The 22,387-nt window shown below is 40.6% G+C and overlaps 1 protein-coding gene across 1 annotated transcript; it reads right to left on the bottom strand.

Annotated features, from left to right (window-relative positions):
* Window positions 1-1,853: 1,853 nt before the first annotated feature.
* Window positions 1,854-22,192, bottom strand: LOC310640513 (high-affinity choline transporter 1-like). The gene is made up of 8 exons (XM_083362813.1): window positions 20,972-22,192; window positions 14,909-15,022; window positions 12,637-12,792; window positions 10,492-10,640; window positions 9,537-9,680; window positions 8,469-8,622; window positions 6,044-6,261; window positions 1,854-3,800 (listed from the first exon to the last, which is right to left on the bottom strand). The coding sequence occupies exons 1-8, from the start codon at window positions 21,144-21,146 to the stop codon at window positions 3,291-3,293; spliced, it is 1,620 nt and encodes a 539-aa protein (XP_083218939.1). The 5' UTR covers window positions 21,147-22,192; the 3' UTR covers window positions 1,854-3,290.
* Window positions 22,193-22,387: the final 195 nt, after the last annotated feature.

Raw genomic sequence — 22,387 nt, forward strand, 5'->3', positions numbered from 1 at the left:
CTACTATTATCATTGCCAGGCTCAGTTAGGGCTGTTAACTCAAGGTCTATTTGTAAAAGTGTTAGGAATGCAGAGTATCTGCCAGCTCTCGTACTAGATTTTCCATTTTTCCATAAAAGAGAATAGCCCCTTGTCCTACAGTGTTAGTCCACATCTGCATGAGGGAGATTTGGACATATTGGTTATCCTCTTCTCCTTTCTTCCACCTTTCTCAGCATTAGAGCTTTCTCTAGAGAGGGACATGGTGGCTCAGTGGGTTAGGACGCTGAGCTTGTCGATCAGATGGTCGGCAGTTTGGCGGGTCAAATCCCGAGTGCCGCGTAACAGAGTGAGCACCTGTTACTCGTCCCAGCTTCTGCCAACCTAGCAGTTCGAAAGCACGTAAAAAAGGCAAGTAGAAAAATAGGGACCATTATGGTGGGAAGGTAACAGCGTTCCGTGTGCCTTTGGCGTCTAGTCATGCCGGCCACATGACCAGAGACATCCCCGGACAAGCGCTGGCTCTTTGGCTTTGAAACAGAGATGAGCACTGGCCCCTAGAGTCGGAAACGACTAGCACACATGTGCGGGGGAACCTTTACCTTTACCTAGAGAGGTAGGTCCTTGTAAAATACGTCTTAGGTTTGGCAATGTTAAAATAAAACAAAGGGCAGAATTAGGGAGAAGTGAAATATAAGGATGGGAAAAGTAAGGGATTGCCCTCACTCTTTGAAGCCTCTGAATAGCAATAGCAGTAGCAGTTAGACTTATATACCGCCCCATAGTGCTTTACAGCACACTCTGGGTGATTTACAGTGTCAGCACAATGGAAGGATGGAAGGCTGAGTCAACCTTGAGCTGGTCAGGATCGAACTCCTGGCTGTGGGCAGAGTCAGCCTGCAATACTGCATTCTAACCACTGCACACCACAGCTCCTAATAAAATTTAAAATCTTACAAAAAGGTGTCATTATCAAATGCAAGTTTATAATTCTATGAAAGAAGTATCATCCTGGATATTTTATAAAAATGATATGCCTCAAAGTTGGCCTGCCACAGGAATATTGACATTAAGAGTCTTTTATTAATTGTGAAAGAATGTATGCTTTAATCCAGTATACGTATGTTTTATATATTTTTTCCTGTTTCCTGTGTTATATTATTTTAATTTGGTTGCACAGAATTAAACAAAAATGGGAACTATATTTCTAACTCTTCTATATGTTCCCTCTTTAGGTATCAACAGTTCAGTTTTCCTGCCACCTTTGTATCCTGTGAGGTTTTAAAGTTTCTTTTGGGATCTGAAATAATTAATAATAGAATTAAGAATACACTTAGAAAAGGGCATCAGACTAACAGGAGCCAAAAAGGTCTTATCTGCTACATGGTGCATTAGAAATTGCAAAGCTTTTACCCAAAGATGGCAGTTTCCATCTTCTTTTTAATACAAAATCTGGCTTTCAGACTATTTTATTAGATTAACGGTCAACTGTCTGCCTTTCACATTGTTGGCAGAAGGATTTTTTTTTCATCTTGTGCTTTGTCAGAAAATTCTTGTAGAGGATCATTCTAAACATACATATCCACATTGAATTTAAAAATGTAGGCTGCCGAAACTTAAGATTTTTATGTACAGGTCATTTTGATGTGTTCCTCAGAACAGATGTATAAAATACATGGTCTCTCTGATATCCGCCGTGAGACTCATAAGCATTAAGCAAAGAATCCAAGTTGGTATGATATTTTGAAAAACAGCGTGGCAGAACAATATTGTATGGATATGGATGGATATTCTCTACCAGTTGTGAGAAAAAATGTATGTGTTGTATACTGGGTTCTTGCTGGAAAGCAGGAGACTAGGCGAGAGAGTTCAGGCAGGAACATGCTTTATTGAAATGCAGGAAGTGAACTGAGAACCAGGGCTGCAACGCAGCTATTTATACTCTGGCCACTAGGCGGCGGCCAATAGATTTAAAGCAACCTATTGCCGCCCTAGAGCCAACCAATGGTTATCCTGGAGACTGACTGTCTGAGGAGCTGGCGACCGTTACCAGCTTCCTGCTTAAGCAATCTCACAGCATTCAAACCCTAGGTGGTACAGCTCAAGTTAACTAGGCCCAATACATTACAGTATGAATCCAGGAAGTTACATTGGAAATTGAGGGGGTGGGTGGGGGTTGTTAAATTTTGTATCTGGAATGACAATGAAAGCAGAATATCCAGTTTAAAAATGTTGGGGACATGGCAGATTTGGAACCTTGAGAAAATGCTGAGGTTCCGTCATAAATACGTCTGCTGTTGAAGGAAGGAGAAATGTACATTGACAAAATGCACTACAATGATATCAGCAGATCCGAAACAATCTGAGAAAGCAGATTGCTGAGTGCATAATACAAAGTCTGTAGATCAACGTTGCTTGGCAACCTGAAGATGTGTGGACTTCAATTCCCAGAGTTCCCCAGCCAGCATATTGGCTGGGGAGTACTGGGAATTAAAGTCCACATATCCTCCAGCTGCCAAGATTGAGGAACACTGTTATAGATATACAAGTGTCACACAAAGTCCTAATGGAATGGAGCAACCTCCAAATGTAGCACACTGTACATGGCAACATTTTTATGACAGGATGCACTTGTTCAATGGATATATTAATAATGTAAGGATGGTTTGGGTGACTGGGTTGATAAGAAAGAAGATCTTTGCTGCCCAATATTAGTTTCTAATTGTTGGGAAGTATAAATTAGGGCCTAGACCACAGGTGTCAAACTCCCGATGTCACGTGACATGTCACGACATATCACAACTTTTTTCCCATTGCCAGCAATGGGATGGGCATGGTTTTGGCATGATGCATCCGGCCCACGGGCCAGACTATAACAACAGTATCTTTGAGAATATAGAATGGGTTGTTAAATGTGCTATGTAATCATTGTTGCTATTTCTGTATAATTTCCCTGCAAGGATCTGTGGTTTCCTCATGCACTTCTTTTAAATTTTTAATTGTAATATAATCAGTGCCAGAATCATTTTGGAGTCAGGTAGCCTCAGAATATTAAATCAAATAAATATTCAGTAAAAACAGCGAGCAGCGCTTCCCTAACTACATCTGAATTCATGATCTTGGCATTAAAAAGAGCGCAGATATCCAACTTGCAAAAGTGCCCCAGCTGTTGTAATGCGAAGACACGGTTGTTATTTTGAATTCTGGCCTATCTGCCAACTTTTTTTTTTCATTGCTCAAAGGAGGCTCCAACCATCAGTGGTCACAGAAGAGGAATATCAAATATCTTCATAACTGCTTCCTCTGCTTGCTCACAATTCCGGATTTTTTCGTACATCCATCTGCCTTTCTCCACAGGAGAAGGGAACAGGCACTCTGTCATCCGTAATAACTTGGCAAATGTCCCATTCAGCAGGAAGGATTTTGCTCTTAAACATAAAGCTGGCCAGATGGGAAGCTGAGAAGATGGCGAACAGCGTGAAGAGCATGGTGGCCATCTTGAATGGAAAGAGCTGGACGTAAACACCTTCTACAACTGAGCATCCCGGGTAACAGATTACAGGGGGGATCTTCAGAGATGGTTCTCCTGCTAATAGCCGTAGAAGAAAGCCAAGGAAGAACCCAACCGCTGAGCCGTAGGTGTTGGTGCTGGGAAGAAACAGAGCACAACACAGCTGGGGAAAGAGGAGAGTGTATACTAGCTCTCCACTCAAAAACCAGAGGTCATAAATCGAATGGGAGTAGTAAGCCAGAACTGCTGAAATTATCCCAAAGACCACAATGGAGAGTCTCATTGCCCATAGGACACTTTTCTCAGATGCCTGTAAAAAATCAGAGGGAGGGAATGGGAAAGGGAGAAAAAAAGATTGCATCCAAATTAAAATGGGCGCAAATTCATTCACAGGCTGAATGTTGCATATTGGCCCCAATCTCATAACAAAGAATGGGTCTACATTTTTCAAGATTCTTCTTTCATTCATAAAAATACACACTTATTACAAACCTGATGTGTACAGATAGGCCTTGACGTTCAACCCAATTTGAGCCCCAAATGTATGTTGCTAAGTGAGACGGTTGTTAAATGGGTTTTGCCCCATTTTGCAACCTTTGTTGTCACAGTTGTTAAGTTGTTTAACACAGTTGTAAGAAGGCCGCAAAAGCTGATCACTTGACCCTGGGACGCTGCAACTGTCATAAATATGAGCAGTTGCCAAGTATCCGAATTTTGCTTATGTGACCATGGGGATTCTGCAAAGGTTGTTAAGCGCGAAAAACAGTCATAAGTCACTTTTTTTCAGCGCCCTTGTAACTTTGGTCAGTAAATGACTTGTTGTAAGTCAAGGACTATCTGTATAAAGAGCTAGATCAAGAAAAGAATAAAAGGTAAAGATAAAGGTTCCCCCGCACATGCGTGCTAGTCGTTTCCAACTCTAGGGGCCGGTGCTCATCTCCGTTTCAAAGCCGAAGAGCCAGCGATTGTCCGAGGACGTCTCCGTGGTCATGTGGCCGGCATGACTAGACGCCGAAGGCGCACGGAACGCTGTTACCTTCCCACCATAGTGGTCCCTATTTTTCTACTTGCATTTTTACGTGCTTTCGAACTGCTAGGTTGGCAGAAGCTGGGACGAGTAACAGGCGCTCACTCTGTTACACGGCACTCGGGATTCGACCCGCCAAACTGCCGACCATCTGATCGACAAGCTCAGCATCCTAACCCACTGAGCCACCGCCTCTCTTTGAAGAAAAGAATAGTTAGCATCAGAAAAGAGAAAGGTCAGAATGCTAGAGAAAATTTAAAGAAGTTCTTAAGCTGCATTCAGAATAAAAAGAAAAGAACCAGAAAGAAGATAGTAAAATGCTAACAGGACACAGAAAAGGCATTGGATTCCACTAGGAAATTGTGAAAAGCAGGAGAAAGGATCTTGGCTTGCATCTTTATTCTGAATTAGTTTAAAACTCCATGACGAGATTAACTGCACCTGTGTCTAAGGAACAAACTAGTTATGGGGGCCCACAGGAAAGGATCAAAGTCTCTGTGAAAGTGGGTGTGGTATTGTGATTGGAGCTCCACCCCCTTTCTACATGGCAGGATTTTGAATGTGGGATCTTGCCCGCCATTTTGTACATTTGGGGTTTTCACGTATCTGTCATGCTTCCAATTAATGACCATTTTTAATAAATTTGATTAAAATTTTAATAGTGTAAAATGCAAATGAGAGTAAATATAATAAGGAAATGGGAAAGGATAAGAAAGGGAGAGAACTGTAGGGTAAGGGAGAAAAAAAAGCATTCCAACTTTTTTCAGTGCAGTAAAATACAAAATAAAATTACAGCCTCAACTTTTTTACAAACTTGGTCATTGCTAGCCATTTCCATAACAAACTAGTCTAATCAGCAAAGCTCAAAGTCAGGAGTTCATTTTATTTCTGTCTCGAACAAAAAGTCCAGTAGTGGGTTCCCATTTATGACCATTTTAAATACTATCCACTCAAAGGTGCATATAAATTTAATAAATCCTAATCCTAAATCCTAAAGGTATATGACTATTGAGGAAGCTTTAAATGTTAGGAGGTAATTTTTTTTAACAAAAGGAATTTCTCTTACACTGCTATATATGTAGCCCCTGACTTACGTCCACAACTGAACCCAAACTTTATGTTGCTAAGCGAGACAGTTGTTAAGTAAGTTTTGTCCCATTTTATGACTTTCCTTGCCACAGTTGTTAAGTGATTCATTGCAGTTACTAAGTTAGTAACACACTTGTAAAATTAATCTGGCTTTCCCATTGACTTTGCTTGTTAGAAGACTGCAAAAGCGGATCACATGACCCCGGGACACTGCCACTGTCCTAAATATGAATCAGTTGCCAAGCATCCAAAGTTTGGTCACATGACATGACCATGGAGATGCTGCAATGGCCATATGTACTGTATGAAAAAATTCACTTTTCTTAGTTCCATTGTGACTTTGAATGGTCACTAAAGAAATGATTGCAAGTTGAGAACTACCTGGAATAATGTTCCTGTATCATTTGTGAGGCAAACGTTGACAATCAGTCACTTACCTTTCTCCAGAATATTTTCCTATAGATGTTGTGAGCAAACATGGAACTGGCAGAGAGCAACGCAGAATCTCCTGAAGACATCACAGCAGCTGCTATGGCACCCAAGCCACCAATGGAGATGTAAGTCGGGCAGAGATGCTGAAGGACCAGTGGAAGTATGAGAGCAGACTCATTTCTTTCATTTGGGCTGGGTAGACCATAGTCGGTCTGGTTCCAGTCTCAAAAATGAAATATAGAAGTGTCATTTTCAAAACATTGGTTCAGAATTGAATCAGTCATGACATCGGCTGCAAACAGACAGAAGTCACTTTTTCAGTGCAGCTGTAACTTTGAACAGTCACTAAACGAACTGTTGTAAAGTGAGGATTATCTGTCATATATATTCGTGAGGGAAGTATGGTCTTTGAAATTAATGGCAAAATTGACTGCTTTGCCCAGAGACAATAGCATGAATAAATTTCTTTTGACTTAGAGATATTGATAGATTTCTTATAAGATAAGGTGAAAAATCAAATTTTGAGGATTAAATTTAATCTGACAAGAGAAATGTTGTGTTAGGGTCAAGGTTAGTTCTTTAAATATATGATTATTCATATTTGATCCTTACAATTTGAACCAAAAGTCCAGCTGCTGCATGGATGCAATTGGGCTAGGTGACCTTTGAAGTCCCTTTTTCATGTACGTTATTCTATTTATTGTCTTCTTTTATTGATTGAATTATAGTAGTTTTAATATTGTTTTTCTTCTATGCTATTTTGAGTACATTTTGTGAGATATTACATACACATTGACCAGATTTTCTAGGCAGCTATCCAAGATGATACGCATGGTGGCTTAAGCATCTTCCCCCAAATTATTTTATGCAAAATGATAAGACATTTCACAGGATCACCAGATAACATGAGATTGTACATCTAAGCATGCAGATTCTGTCAAGAATGCTAAAATTGGATGACACACCTGTTATGTATGCAGGCACCTGCATAGCAACAGCCACCAGGGGGCGTTGGCCTGGACAGTTTCGGCGGGAAACCTAGGGCCCACTACACAATAACACCAGCATTTTCGCCTGAGACATAACTAGTTGTGTACCGTATCACACAAAGCTTCATCAAAGAAGGTGGAAACCTTGTGGAACTGTTGGACTTGTGCATGTGAGGCATGTGTAATTTCTTACCCACTTTTTCATTAGTGAAAAAAAATGGCAAAAGCAGGATTAATTTTTAAAAAATCAGAAATGTTGTGAGTTGACCAGAGGAGAAATGGGTAGGCCATCTTTCTCAGAGATTCTGTGTTATTGGTCCTGTTTTTTAAATTGAGGTTTAAAGATACAAAGATTAAAAAAAAAAGCAAACTAAGAAAAATATTTTTTAGCTTCCTCAAGGCCAGCTCTATATTCCTTTATATATGATACTGCTTTGTGTTGATAATTCTTTTTTACAGGCTCCTTGAACTGCTTAGAATATAAGAGTTTATTCACCATTTATTCAGAACAGTGTTTCTCAATCTCAGCAACTTTAAGATGTAAAGACTTTAACTCCCAGAATCCAGAATTCTGGAAGTTGCTGAAGCACTGACATAGAGGAACAACCCTCCTAAAGTAGGGCAACAGTATTACAGGTAGTCCTCGATTTACAACAGTTCATTTAGTGACTGCTCAAAATTAGGAGGCACTAAAAAAAGGGACGCGGTGGCTCAGTGGGTTAGGACGCTGAGCTTGTTGATCAGAAGGTCGGCAGTTTGGCGGGTCGAATCCCGAGTGCCGCGTAGCAGAGTGAGCGCCTGCTACTCATCCCAGCTTCTGCCAACCTAGCAGTTCGAAAGCACGTAAAAATGCAAGTAGAAAAATAGGGACCACTACGGTGGGAAGGTAACAGCGTTCTGTGCGCCTTTGGCGTCTAGTCATGCCGGCCACATGACCACGGAGACGTCCTCGGATGAGCGCTGGCTCTTCGGCTTTGAAACGGAGATGAGCACCGGCCCCTAGAGTTGGAAACGACTAGCACACACGTGCGGGGGAACCTTCACCTTCACCTTCAAAAAAAGGGACTGATGATCATTTTTCACACTTACTGTATGGCCATTGCGGCATCCCCAGGGTCATGTGATTTATATTTGGATGCTTGAAAACTGACTCAGATTTATGACGGTGTCCCAGAGTCATGTGATCTCCTTTTGCGACCTTCTGACAAGCAAAGTTAATAGGGAAACTAGATTCACTTAAGAACCATGTTACTAATTTAACTACTGCAGGGATTCAGTTAAAAAATGTGGTTAAGAAAAGTTGTAAACTGGGGCAATACTCACTTAACAAATGTTTCACTTAGCCACATACATTTTGGGCTCAATTGTGCTCGTAAGTCAAGGACTACCTGTACTAGGGCTGAAAGCTGTAGCTTACCAGTTTTTATTCAGCCATGGTTACCTGTGGAGGCAGCAACTGCTCCTATCAGTACCGACGGGATAGCCATAACGAAACAGCCCAGTCCAGAAAAATAGGAAATTAGTCTGGCTTCTTTGTGGGAGGAAGCCGCGAGAACTCGCTGGAAATAGGTTTGCCATGGGATGGCCCCAAGAACCTGGAAGAAAAATAGAGTCTTGAATGGAACTGAAATTAAAAACAGATAGGACAGTATTCTTGATCTTAGCCGAAAAGTCAAAACTTAAACCAGATTGCCTTTAACGTAACAATAGGGATGACTCTGGGAAGTTTATCTAACATGAAGCACGATGGGCAATTCTTGTAGCATCTCCATAGCTTGCTTTCTGGATCATGCTAGAATTTCTAATCTTCATTTGCCTTTCCTAAAGCAAACAAACATTCCAACATTAGGCTATCACCCCGGTCTGATGCATATGTCAGCCCTGGCATTCTTAATTGCATTTCATCTTTAATTTAGAAATGTATTTTTCTCAATGTCTTGTGGAAAAGCAATTTTCCAGCCATCTAGAAGAGAAAGGGCGGCATGTGCATCTCCTTTTCCAGTTTGGAACTATATTAGGACATTTTGTGTATATATTAAGAAGCAACGGATGGAAACTAAATCAAGGAGAGAAGCAACCTAGAACTAAGGAGAAACTTCCTGACAGTTAGAACAATTAATCAATGGAACAACCTGCCTCCAGAAGTGGTGAATGCTCCAACACTGGACGTTTTTAAGAAGAGACTGGCCAGCCATTTGTCTGAAATGGTATAGGGTTTCCTGCCTGAGCAGGGAGTTGGACTAGATGACCTCCAAGGTCCCTTTCAACTTTATTATTATTATTACACTGCTATTTATTTTTAATCCCTTCTTGTGCAGTGAATTTACCGTATCAACAACATACCCCACATATCTTTTTTTAAAAATAAAAATAAAAAAATAGTGTTCTTTGTGGTGAAAAGAGCATGGTTTGCTCTTAATTTAGAAGAACAAGTGTTTTCATGATTTAGTTGGATACAGTAAGTGTGCCAAGCCCCCAATTTTCCATCCACTTCAGGAACAGATCTTACCAAATATAAGAAATCATCAAACCATCTTCCGTAAAACTCTGTTTCTATTTTTCCAATCCAAGGTGCTTGGGATATATTTTGGGAAGCTGTATAAAAAATATTTTCTGTGGCAGGGTTCATGATGGCAAAAGGGATACAAATCCACTGGCAGCAAAAACAGAAACATTAGAATTAAAACGTTTTCTGAAGGGTTTCTGATAGTCAAAATACTCCGTGTGTCCACAGTCATGATACTGAATTAATTTTAACAATGTAAGTGAGTTGCAACAGCATCACCTGCTGCTTTCAGGTCTTAATCCCACCCACTTCTGTGTTATGACTCCACCCACTTCTTTGTACTTGGCCCTCCCCTTAAATCAAATCCTGCCTCTACTCTAAGTGTATCATGGCTACTTCACTGTTTTATTCATGTAGTGCAGGGGTAGGCAACCTTGGCTCTTTTATGACTCATGGACTTCAACTCCCAGAATGCTGACTCAGGAATTCTGGGAGTTGAAGTCCATGAGTCATAAAAGAGCCGAGGTTGCCTACCCCTGATGTAGTGTCTCTTTTCCATGAGTGCTCTCGTCCCTTCTGTCGGGTTATTTTGGGTAATGAAACGTTTGCAAGGAATAAAAAAAAAAGCTCAGAGAGCACTAAGGACGTCTCATTTCAACCTCGAACTATAAATATTCTTATTTATTGGTTCAGATTATTTCCCATGTCATCCATTGGCATCTCAAAGATCAGTGCTTCTCAGTCTTGGCAGCTTTAAGCTATATGGACTTCAACTCCCAGAATCGCCCCAGCCTGCATGCTAGCTGGGGAATTCTGGGACTTGAAGTCCATATACTGTGTTTTAAAGTTGCCAGGGTTGATAAATCCTGTCATAAACAATGAAAGTTTGCTTCATTCTGGATTGTCAATCACTTCCAATAGTTCAAGTGAGTGGTAATATAACAAGATAGGAACTTACCAGACTGAGCAATAGAAAGATCAGTTGTATCACATCTGTGTATGCCACTGAATACAGACCTCCTATCAAAGTATACAATATCACTGTGCATGCAGAAAGAATGATGGCAACGTAACCCTGGATGTCCAAAATGACCTTCATGGTTGCTCCTATAGGAAAAGATGCAGTAATTACTATTCAAATTCAGTAATACATTTTGTGCTATGCCATTTCTTTTCCCAAATATATTAATTTACAGGTACTCCCCGATTTACAACCACAACTGAACCCAAAATTTCTGTTGCTAAGTGTGACAGTCACTCAGTGAATTTTCCCCATTTTGCAAAATTTGGCCACTATTGTTAAGTAAATCACTGCAATTAAGCTAGTAACAGGGTTGTTAATTGCATCTGGCTTCTCTACTGACTTTGTCAGAAGGTTGCAAAAGGGGATCACATGACCATGGGCCAATGCAACCGTCGTAAGTACATGCCAGTTGCCAAGCATCCAAATTTTGATCAGGTGACCTTGGGGATGCTGCAACAGTCATAAATGTGAAAAATGTTTATAAGTCACTCTTTTCGGTGCCGTTGTAACTTCGAACGATCACCAAATGAATGGATGTAAGCTGAGGACTCCCTGTGTATGATTTACAAAATAAGTGATCCATTTGTAACAAAAGCATAGACACTGTTATAAAACTTCTGATCCTGGGATTCTCACTTTTTGGGCATTCCACTGAAATTCTGGGAGGTGAAGCTGACCCACTAGAAGGGAACCAGGTTGATCTATGAATTATGAATTGCTGGAGTCAAAGAGTCACACATCAATTCTATTTTCATAGGTTAAATGGCCATCATATGCTATGATCTCCGTTCCTAAAATGGTTGTCATACTGAATGAGCTTAGATGAAATATTAGAAGCAACCTAGAACTAAGGAGAAATTTCCTGACAGTTAGACCAATTAATCAGTGGAACAGCCTGCCTCCAGAAGTGGTGAATGCTCCAACACTGGAAGTTTTTAAGAAGAGACTGGACAGCCATTTGTCTGAAATGGTATGGGGTTTCCTGCCTGAGCAGGGGATTGGACTAGATGACCTCCAAGGTCCCTTCCAACTTTGTTATTATGATTATGATTTTCTGTATACAGACAGTCCTCGATGTATGACCACAATGGAGCCTAAAATTTCGGTTGTTAAATGAGACGTTTGTTAAGTGACTTTTGCCCCATTTTACGACCTTTCTTGCCTCCGTTGTTAAGTCAATCCCTGCGGTTGGTAAATCAGAAACCCTGTTACTAGCTCAATAAATTCAATAAAATAAATAAATTGCAGTGATTTACTTAAGAATAGTGGCAAAAGTTTGTAAAATGGAGGAAAATTCACTGAACAACTGTCTCACTTAGCAACAGAAATTTTGGGTTCAGTTGTGATGGTAAGTCAAGGACTACCTGTAAATTAATATATTTGGGTAAAAGAAAGGCTTCACTTGTCAGAAGTTCACAAAAAGCGATCATATGATCTTGGGACACCACAACGGTTATACATATGACCCAGTTGCCAAGCATCTGAATTTTGATCACATGGTCATGGGGATGCTGCAAAGGTACTAAATGTAAAAAACAGTCATAAGTCACATTTTTCAGTGCTGTTTTAACTTTGAATGGTCACTAAATGAACTCTTGTAAGTCTACCTGTATTCTTGCTTTATACAAAACAGCTAGTATGCTGTTTCAAAACTATTCCTACACTGAAGCACTCAAGATTCCAGGGAGGAATTACAGCATAACTGAAGAACCTTCTAAAATATCAGTATTGGAGATAAAGTACTTTTAAAACATCTAACGCTCCAGTTTACGTATGTGCAAAAGTGTTCTCACCTCACCTCTAGATCTAAATTACAGATTTCTGTGGTGTTTCTAAATTATTTAGAGACAATCCTTCTGTCTTATCATCTCCTTATCTCCTGTTTATACGCTAGACTTCAGAAATGTGACGCAGATGGAGATTGGAGTGACAAACATCCTCACAGGTTGTTATTCTGAACACACCTTCAGTAATCAACAAATCACTTATAGGATGGAAAGCTAATCTCAGCTGTATTCCCTTGGTTTCCAGGGGGCTAAATTTAGTTTCTGCCAAGACAAGTGAAAGACACCATATTACCTAAAGAGGCAAGAACAGCGGCAAACCAGAATATGTCCGCAATCAATGGAGGAATAAAAAGAAGACAGCCCATCACGTTCCCATACATCTCTTGAATTGGGTCCATCAGAGTCATGTAATTTCTCGTTCTCATTGGATTGACAAAAAAGAAGCCCCCTGTTGTTGTTTTTTAAAAAAAGTTATATTACAATCAGTTATCTTTACAAATAGAAAGGCATCATAGTGCTTCATAGTTCAGGTAAAGGTAAATGTTTCGCCTGCCAAGTTGTGTCCGACTCTAGTGCTCCTCTCCGTTCCCTAGCTGAGGGAGCCAGCATTGTCCCAGGACATTTCCGTGGTCATGTGACCAGCATGACTATACGCTGAGGTGCACAGAACGCTATTACCTTCCCACCAAAGGGGTACCTATTAATCTACTTGCATTTGCATGCTTTCAAACTGATAGGTTGGCCGGAGCTGAGGCAAGGAGGGGAGCTCACCCCATTTGCGAGTGTTTGGGTCTCAAACTGCCAACCTTCCGGCTGACAGCCGAGTATTTTAACTACTAGGCCGCTGCAACCCTCTTTTGCAGTTCAAGATGCTGATTATTATCCTGCATGGGACAAGACCATCTCTCCCCAAGCATTTCTATTCATCTCATCAGATCAGAAGCAGTGGACCAGGATGTTACTTGAGCCCAATACAGGTCGTCCTCGACTTATAACCACAATTGAGCCCAGAACTTATGTTGCTAAGTGAAAAACATGTTAAGTGAGCTTTGTCCCATTTTAGGACTTTTCTTGCCACATTTGTTGAGTGAATCACTGCCGTTGTTAAATTAGTAACAACAACGGTTGTTAAGTGAATCCGGCTTCCCCACTGACTTTGCTTGTCAGAAGGTCGCAAAACATGGTCCCACGTCCCTGGAACTCTGCAACTGTCATAAATATGAACCAGTTGTCACGCATCTCAACATAAATCACGTGACCACGGGGATGCTGCAACGGACATAGATGTGAAAAACAGTCATAAGTCCCTTTTTCCAATGCTGTTGTAACTTCAAACAGTCACTAAACAAACTGTTGTAAGTCGAAGACTACCTGTGAGTCTGTTATGGTGGCTTGGCTGTTGTATTATGGTTTTATTGTTATTTATTGTTGTTGTTTTTGACTTTGCTTTCAATGTTGTGATTGGAAATTTTGATATTTATATAGCCACTGTCCTGGACAAAACCCAGGAATACAGTACATCGGTAAGATGGCTCCCAAAATGGTGTTGAGAATAAGCCTGAGACAGCAGCAGACATGGGAGGAAGATCAAGCAGGAGAAGAGCCACGGCAAGGCATGAGATATACCATCCACAGACAGCTGAGGTGGCAGACATTAGGAAATCCCACCACTGGCCAGGCAGATGGTAGAGGGCAGGGCAACCATGCAGTGGCGTCAGGGGCGAGAGCAGAAGCAGGGGGCGGGGCAGTGGTGTCAGGGGGTGGGGCAGCAGTGTGAGGGAGCGGGGCAGTAGCGGCCCTCCACAACAGTCCCAGTTCCTTATGTGGCCCCTTGAGAAAATTAACTGCCCACCCTCGGTTGAAGAGTAAAAAGCTAGAACACAGGTCTGCAACCCGCGGCTCCGGAGCCACATGCGGCTCTTTCAGCCGTCCCCTGCAGCTCCCAGTCCTCTGCCATGTGCAGTCCAAAAAAAAAAAGTGGGACTAAAAAAGTTCAACCAATCAATTCAAATATGCAGGGTAGGTGCATATCTCACCTTGGCTCCACTCTTCAGTCAAACCCTGTTCTGCACATGCATGCATGTATGTGCATGTGCTCACATTTTTTGCAGCTCCCAGTTTTTCCTTTTGTGAGGGAACCGGTTCCGAGTGGCTCTTTCACTGTTTCAGATTGCTGACCCCTGAGCTAGAATATAAGAGTTATTGCCCAACTATATCAAGTGAGTTTCATTTCTACACATCTAGTAAGTATGCAGTGACAGACAGGAAAGAGTGTAGTGAGATATGGGAGAAGAAAGGTGATCAGAAACAGCTTATCTCGATTCTGATGTGAGGATAATGAATCATGCCTTTTTCCACAGTGTGTGATGAGACCGCCGGAAGAAATCTCAAAGCATAAGACTATTTCAGCAATGCACATTATAAAACTGTTTTCAGGAATGGGGTTGTTATTGACATGGACTCTACAGAGGCTCGTGAACAAGAAGACTTCCAGGTGTCTATTCATTGTTTCAACCCCCCCACCCCCCACCCCCGTTAGTTTAAGAATCTTTTAAAATCTTTACCAACAAGGAGAGACAAAGCAAAGCCAGCTGGAGCTTGAACCCACACCAGCCCTTTTGAAGGGAGGTAGACAATTTCAGCCGTGCCATTGATATAGGCTCCTCCAACCCAGGTTGCTGAAAGAAACCGAGAAAACGGAAAATGAAGTTAATGAAAGATACATGGATAATGGGACTTCCAGTTTGCCGCCACGGCCACCGTGGACGTTTGGATGGCAAGCTCCGTCTTCCACGTCCGATTCCGCATCGCTGGAGGACCTTGGAAAGGGTTGAAAGTCGCCCTGCAGGGGCGACCAGCAAGGAGGGGATCCCCGCTTGATTGCGGGAGGGCAGTAGCCCTTCCACTTGATCCGGGGCAGCCCTCCAAACCAGTGGACAGAAGACCGGCCATAGAAATATGGCCCATCACTAGGCTGCTGACAGCTGAAGTCAAATTTACCATCAGGCACCTACAAAGCAGCGCGGATGAGACTGGGTGAGATCTACCTCTCTTCAATCCTACTTATTTTTTTTTACCTGTATAAGTTGCCCAAAGTATTTTTGCCCCTGTAAGAGAGGGAAGGGAGATTCTATCCCACCCTCTAAAAACAACGGCGACTGACTATCCAGGAGAGTGTAAAACATTGCAAGAATAACCTGATTCTACCTGTACTAAAAGATGTTTTATTCTTATTGAAGATTTGGATTTCTACCTGCAAAAAAGAAGTAAAATTGGAAAAAGGATTATAAAAAATTCAGACTTAAAAAACACACCACCTAAATGGTATGGGTGACATCTTGTGGCTAAACCTGATATTACAATTTGTTATAGAGACCTGGCTCAAGACTTGGTTCGATGCCCAGATTATAGATAAGACTTTTGCAACCTTGACAGGTATCAGCTGAGAGAAGCCCAGCTGTGTTCTATACTCAGTGACAAAATTATTTTCATTCTCTGATTGTAAAGCTTTTAACTTAACAGTCTGATAAGAGAACAAGGATGAAGATCAGGAACAGATTCTCTTTATGTTGAAAGCAATTTATGAAACTATTCTTACAGCTACAGATGAAATAAGAATGTCATGCCTCCGTCGGAGCCTGAATCTGCGAAGGAAAATGAGCTGGAACGGGACCCTATGGAGGGTGAGGGAGAGGTGTCTGTGGCTTCAGAGGAATGTGAGGAAGAGCAGGCCAAGGCAGGCCACGGCCTGTCAGGATTGGGACAGGATGAATAGGAGAGACAGAGTTCAGGCGATGAGCAAGGGCCACCCCCTCCTAAGAAGAAGGGAACAATGCAGGCAGGTTCAACTACTTGGGAGGAGAGTGGCCCACCCCTCTCCACAAGGCATATCTAGAGACTGAGACTTAAGGAGATGCTATGGGGAGATGCATTTGTTGGGAACAAACGCTAATTCCTTGGAGTTTTGTGTGTTGTTGCTGACCTATTGTTCTGTGACTTCTGCTTGGAAACCTAGAAACTCTGACCATTGGACTGACTGACAACGTTGCTTGGATGTTCAAAGACCTCGGACTGTATTTTGGCTTCTTTTCTGAAACTGCTCAGGAAAGCTTGTATTCACACAGACTCGTTAGGTTATGGTGTATGTGTCATTCCTTGTTATCTCCGTGGCCTTGAGTAAATTCCTCTTCTAATCAGACTGTTTGTGAAACTGCTTACAGCCAGAGGCGGCTGAAGGTGTGTGTTTCTTCCTTTGGAGGCCTGCCAGAAATGTGGGAGCATTTGGGGAAAATTTGGAGCAATTAAAGGGCAGTTTGCATTGCCAGCTCACTGCATTGGTTCTGTGCTGTACCCTGGGTAATCACAAAGAAGCTACAGAAAAGAACAAGATGTCAGCCCAGATATACAAACTCAAACTTTGATTACAACTAAAGAATCAACTACACAGAATATAATAGAAGAAGTGGAGCAATTAAATACTATGATAGAAGATTCAATTGATCAACAAACACAGTTAATGGAAAACCTGGAAAAGAGATTGACAACATGGAAAAAGGAAAAGACTTTCTATATAAACCAGAAGAAACCTGAAGATCAAGAAGAACAGACTGAAGGGAAGATAAACATTTCAGGACAACTACGTCAAGATGGAAAAATAGAGAAATGATTTGTTAGTCCTTCCAAAAAAATGGCAACCAGATGGCCTTTTCGACTTCAAACAGTATATATAATAACACAGGGAGATCTACTGGATGACTTAAAAGCACAGACATGGAAGGCGAGTTGGCAAAGAAAGAAAGCTAGAATAAGGCTGAGGAAAATTGGGGTTTTGATTTATTAGTAAGAATTAAAATAGAACATACTCAGATAAGATGAGTACTTTGAATACTAGATTTTGTATGAGCTGAGATAAAGAAAACTTTGGTCATTTAAAAGTATAAATATTAAAAGTTAAACTCAGATATTGATTTGCTTATAAAGGTTGAATGTAAAAGTAAGATATATATATATAAGCTAAAAATCTATTGATAATTGTAATAAATATGTTTTTACTTAGCTGTTATAATAAAAATTACTAGCTTAAATATAAGATAGTAGACATCAAGAGAAAAAGAGACGAAGTATTAAATGTTGAAATAAGAGAAAATTTTGGTTACTAAATTTAAGACTTTTGGAAATTAATAGAAAATAAGAATGTTATAGTGTATTCTTAATTAGTTGATGTAAGATGGTGAGAAATAGAATATATTTAAATAGATAAGACGTGTATTCTGAATGTTAGATTTTGTGATGAATTACAATAAAGGTAATTGTGGTCATTTAAAACTTGGAAATTATAAATGTTAAATTTAAATATTAATGGTAAACTAAAAATTGGGGAAAACTAATTAGGACATTGATTGTCTATAAAGATTGAATGTTAAAATAACCAGGATATGTACAAACTAAAAATTATTGACAAACGTAAGAAAGTTATTTTTATTTAATTGATATAATAAGAATTGTATTAGCTTAAACATGAGACAGTAAATACTAAGGGGAAAAGAGAGGAAATACTTAATGTAGTAGCTTGAGACTTGTACTAAAGATATTTGCATGTTATTGAATTATCAATTAATTCAGCTGCCACGTTGCTTTTTAAATATTTAAATGTAAAATTAGAAAATTAATAAAACTTTTTTTTAAAAAAAGATACATGGATAATTACAGGAAGTCACTGACTTACGGTACAACCACAATTGAGTCCCAAAGTTTTGTTGCTAAGCAAGGCAGTTGCTAAGTGAATTTTGCTCCATTTTACAACCTTTCTTGCCACAGTTGCTAAGTGAATCAGTGCAGTTATTAAGTCAGTAATTGGATTGTTAAGTGAATCTGGCTTCCCCTTTGACTTTGCTTATAAGGAGGTAGCAAAAGGTGGATCACATGATCCACGGACACTGCAACCGTCGTAAGTATGAGTCAGTTGCCATGTGTCGGAATTTTGATTACATGACCTTGGGGATGCTGCAACGGTCGTAAGTGTGAAAAACAGTCATATGTTGCTTTTTGCAGTGCTATTGTAACTTCAAATGGTCACTAAATGAACTGTTGTAAGTTGAGGACTACTGGTACAAGGCAAACATATATTGTTTTAGTCAGTTTGACTTCCCACTAAGAATCATGGACATTTTCATTGGAGACAACTGCTGTTGAAAATTCTTTGGCTTGTACTGGATGGCTCTGCGTTTGAATGATGCAACTTCTGTCATCCACAACTGTTCTTGTTTTTGAAATCAAAATCTTCCTATCATCAGTAACTTTCTGCTCTGTTCATTTTAGACAACTGAATGGACATTATGGACACTGGGGAAATGCTATTATTTGATCACCAACAAGAGAAAGTGAATTAGATTAGAAAATAACTCTGAAATAATCATTTATTACGATCTGTTATGATTAAGATCTGAACAACACTGTATTTGATAATACCTGTTCTGTAATGTTTCATGCAGCAAGAAAGAAAAATGTGTTTCATACATTCTTAGGAGACACTGCTAGGCTCCATCAATGGAGGCTTTTAAGAAAAGACTGGACAGCCACTTGTCTGGAATGGCGTAGAGTTTCCTGTTTGAGCAGGGGGTTGGACTAGATGACCTCCAAGATCCCTTCCACCTCTGTTGTTCTGTATTTCTGTAAACACACTTATGAGGCAGTAAACCTCAATGCATTAAATCACCTATTATTTACTTAATATGCTTTGCTGCCTTTCAAAGCTATGGCCTTTCCAAAGTGGTTTATTGTGCATTTTAAAAACAAGCCAGCTGAAATTAAATAAAATATCAAGTATACCCTCAGCAGTAGATGCTATGAAATATTTTTTTGTTAACATAAGGAAGTTGTAAAAGCCTTTTCAAATGAACATACATGGCATTATCTCTGCTACGGCAAGTATGTGTGCCTGATTTTATAGTGTAGGAGTCATTGAAGGAAAAACTTTCTCTAATTCCTGCTGAATTTACAGATTGTAGATTAGGCTTTGGAAAACTAGCCTAAAGCATAAAAAGATAGGACAAATATTTCCATAAAATTATTTTTTTGCAGCCAGAAGCCATAGAGATAGGTTGCTGACAATATTACAAAACTGAGCAAGATTTGCAAGGACTTGTGGGTGAAGTTAGGCTTTAAAAAAAAGAAAAATAGAATTGTAACTCCAATCTTATATTTCATAACTTCCATTTTAGCATTCTCATTTAAATTTACCTATCAATTTAGGACCATCTATCTCACTCTTAAATAGTCAAGATGTGGTCTGCTGCCAAATTTAAATAGCAGCACTATGGCTACGGAGTGTGCAAGATGCAAAGCTGGGAATGTGGGCCACAAATGACCCATGGAATGAGGTGAGAACTCTATAAGCCTTTAAAGGGCAATGCCAACTTTTTTAACTTGGGTCTTAGAAATGGATAACATTTATTATATCTTCTTATCAAATCTTATGGGACATTAATTTGGACACCGCCCAGAACCCCTCTGAGAGAGAGTGGTTAAGTAGTTTGATATTTAAATAAATAAATAAAATAAAAATAATTGCATGAACAATTACATCCAGAGAAGGATGCTTACTGTAATGCGGTTGGTATATTTTCCATCTTTCCCTGTTTATCCATCAACTTCTATCTAATGTAACTTTACTTTCTTTGCTCACTGTTTCCTAAGAATACTTTTTTGCATTCTTCCTGCCTGCCAGTCAGTCATTCTTTCCCAAAGAGATCAAGTAAGTACCACAGACCCGTCTGTTAAGTCGTGGGCTCTGGTGAGCAGGAACGATGACACGAAGCTGAGTACAGGTAAACTCATTCTTGCTGGAACTGTACTGGGGCTTGGGCCGCAACCAGCCACAATATATAGCCTAGCCCCTAGGTGGCAGCCAATAGGTTTGAACCCACGCTTGCCGCCTGGGGCTGACCAATTGCAGGACCGGAGACGGCCTGTCTGGGTTGCTGGAGAGCCGTTAGCTCCTTCAGCAACGCAGGTGGTGTAACACCACAAGCCCAATACATAATACCTTCAATTTCCAGTTTTGTTTTGTTTGTTTTTCAAAAATCCATGGTGATTAAGAATATTGAAGGTTGTTGTTGTTTTTAGTCAGCTGGGGAGAGTCAGATCGCTCATGACTGAAAGCATGTTGGTCCTAATCCCCAGACTTTGACTAAACCTGTTTTAGCTCATTTTCTGTTGGCACAACACCCCTGCATTCACTTTAAGAGAATAACAGAGTTGGAAGGGACTTTGGAGGTCTTCTAGTCCAGCCCCCTGCTCAAGCAGGGGACTCTGTACCGTTCCGGACAAATGGCTGTCCAGTCTCTTCTTAAAAACGTCCAGTGTTGGAGCATTCACAGCTTCTGGAGGCAGGTTGTTCCACTGGCTAATTGTTCTAACTGTCAGGAAATTTCTCCTCAGTTCTAGGCTGTTTCTCTCCTTGACTAGTTTCCATCCGTTGCTTCTTGTCCTGCCTTCAGGTGCTCTGGAGAATAGCTTGACTCCCTCTTCTTTGTGTCAGCCCCTTAGATGTAGGAACACTACTATCACACCACCCCAGTCCAGAGTAAGGGTTAGAATAAAGATCATTCTGAAACCTTTGTACTTACCAGTTGCTGTGAACAATCCAACGCAAAAATTCATGTGCCTTCCTCCCACTATGGCAACTTCACTGGGCTTCTGGTGTTCCTTCTGTCTGGTTTTCCGAGAAGCCCATATTCCAATAGCTAAAGTCAGGGCATAGAATAAAAGCAGAGCTACTAAGCCGCTGATATTCAAAGCCATTTTTCGTAGAATCTCAGGAATGGACTGAAAATGGAGCTGGGGAGTAAGCAAGCGACGCTAGCCAGCCAGAAGAGTCTTGTGGAATGATCACTGGCCTTGTACACACCGTGCAGGAGAGCTGTAACCTTGTGATAAAGACAGTTGTTTCCTTACTAGACAAAACAATCTCTCAAGTCTTTAAATATTAGATAATGATAATTCTTTTGCGGCTGAGTTTAGTGCTCCAAATTCATGTTGTTGTTGTTTTAAAAATGACATTGTATCCAGCCATAATGGATTTTTTTTTCTTTTCTTTTTCCATTTTTATTTTGGGGGGGGGGCTGTTTCTGATCCATCTGAAATTGCAAATTGTGTTAGGTGCGCAGCAGTTGTCTGCTGGGATCCCCCCCATTAAATATTTGTAAGAAGCAGCAGTTGTTGGACTGGACCAGCTTAGGTGTATGTGAAAGCATTGACTTTTTTCCAAGTTCTATGCTCCGGTATAGAAAGTTCAATGAATTAGATCTTGGGTTCACTATTCCAGACTGAAGACTGCAGATCCACCTGACATTGCTCGGGCTGTTCAACCTGTGGCAGATGACTTAGATCTCAAGCTACTATTTAACACAGGGGTCCTCAATCTTGGCAACTTTAAGACTTGTGGACTTCAACTTCCAGAATTCCTCAGCCAGCCAGGGCTGGCTGAGGAATTCTGGGAGTTGAAGTCCACAAGTCTTAAAGTTGCCAAGGTTGGAGACCCCTGGTTTAACAGGACCAAGTGACTGGCTAGAAGTTTATATTTCAATCTAATTTTTCTTTTCAAGTCATTGTGTGTTGTTAACGACGTTCTCCCTAAGCTGTGCTATTTGGGAGTACCCTTGGACTGACACCTACAACCATCTGAAGTCCTGTTATTGTATTTACACCTGACCCTCTTGCCTTGGTAGAGATTTTTGTTCTATTCAGTGACTCTTAAGTTCTCCCTCCCCCACTTCGCACAGAAAACAAAGAACTATGATTTAAGCCTCACCTAAGACTCTTGGATCACAAACTACACTGTTGCAAGGAGCATTTCCTGTGCCTTATACAGACCTTGACTGGACCTATTTTTTTTCCACCATGATCACCAATTATCTTAGAATGATAATTTTCTTCATAATATATCCTCCAACCTTGCAGCTTTACCCTCCAAAATTGCAGCTGACAAGATTGCTGGACTACTTTTTTGTTACATATCATTCTTTCACCACCAAACTGCCCTT

Source organism: Vipera ursinii (assembly GCF_947247035.1).
Source record: "Vipera ursinii genome assembly, chromosome: 4".
NCBI classification, from domain to species: Eukaryota; Metazoa; Chordata; class Lepidosauria; order Squamata; family Viperidae; genus Vipera; species Vipera ursinii.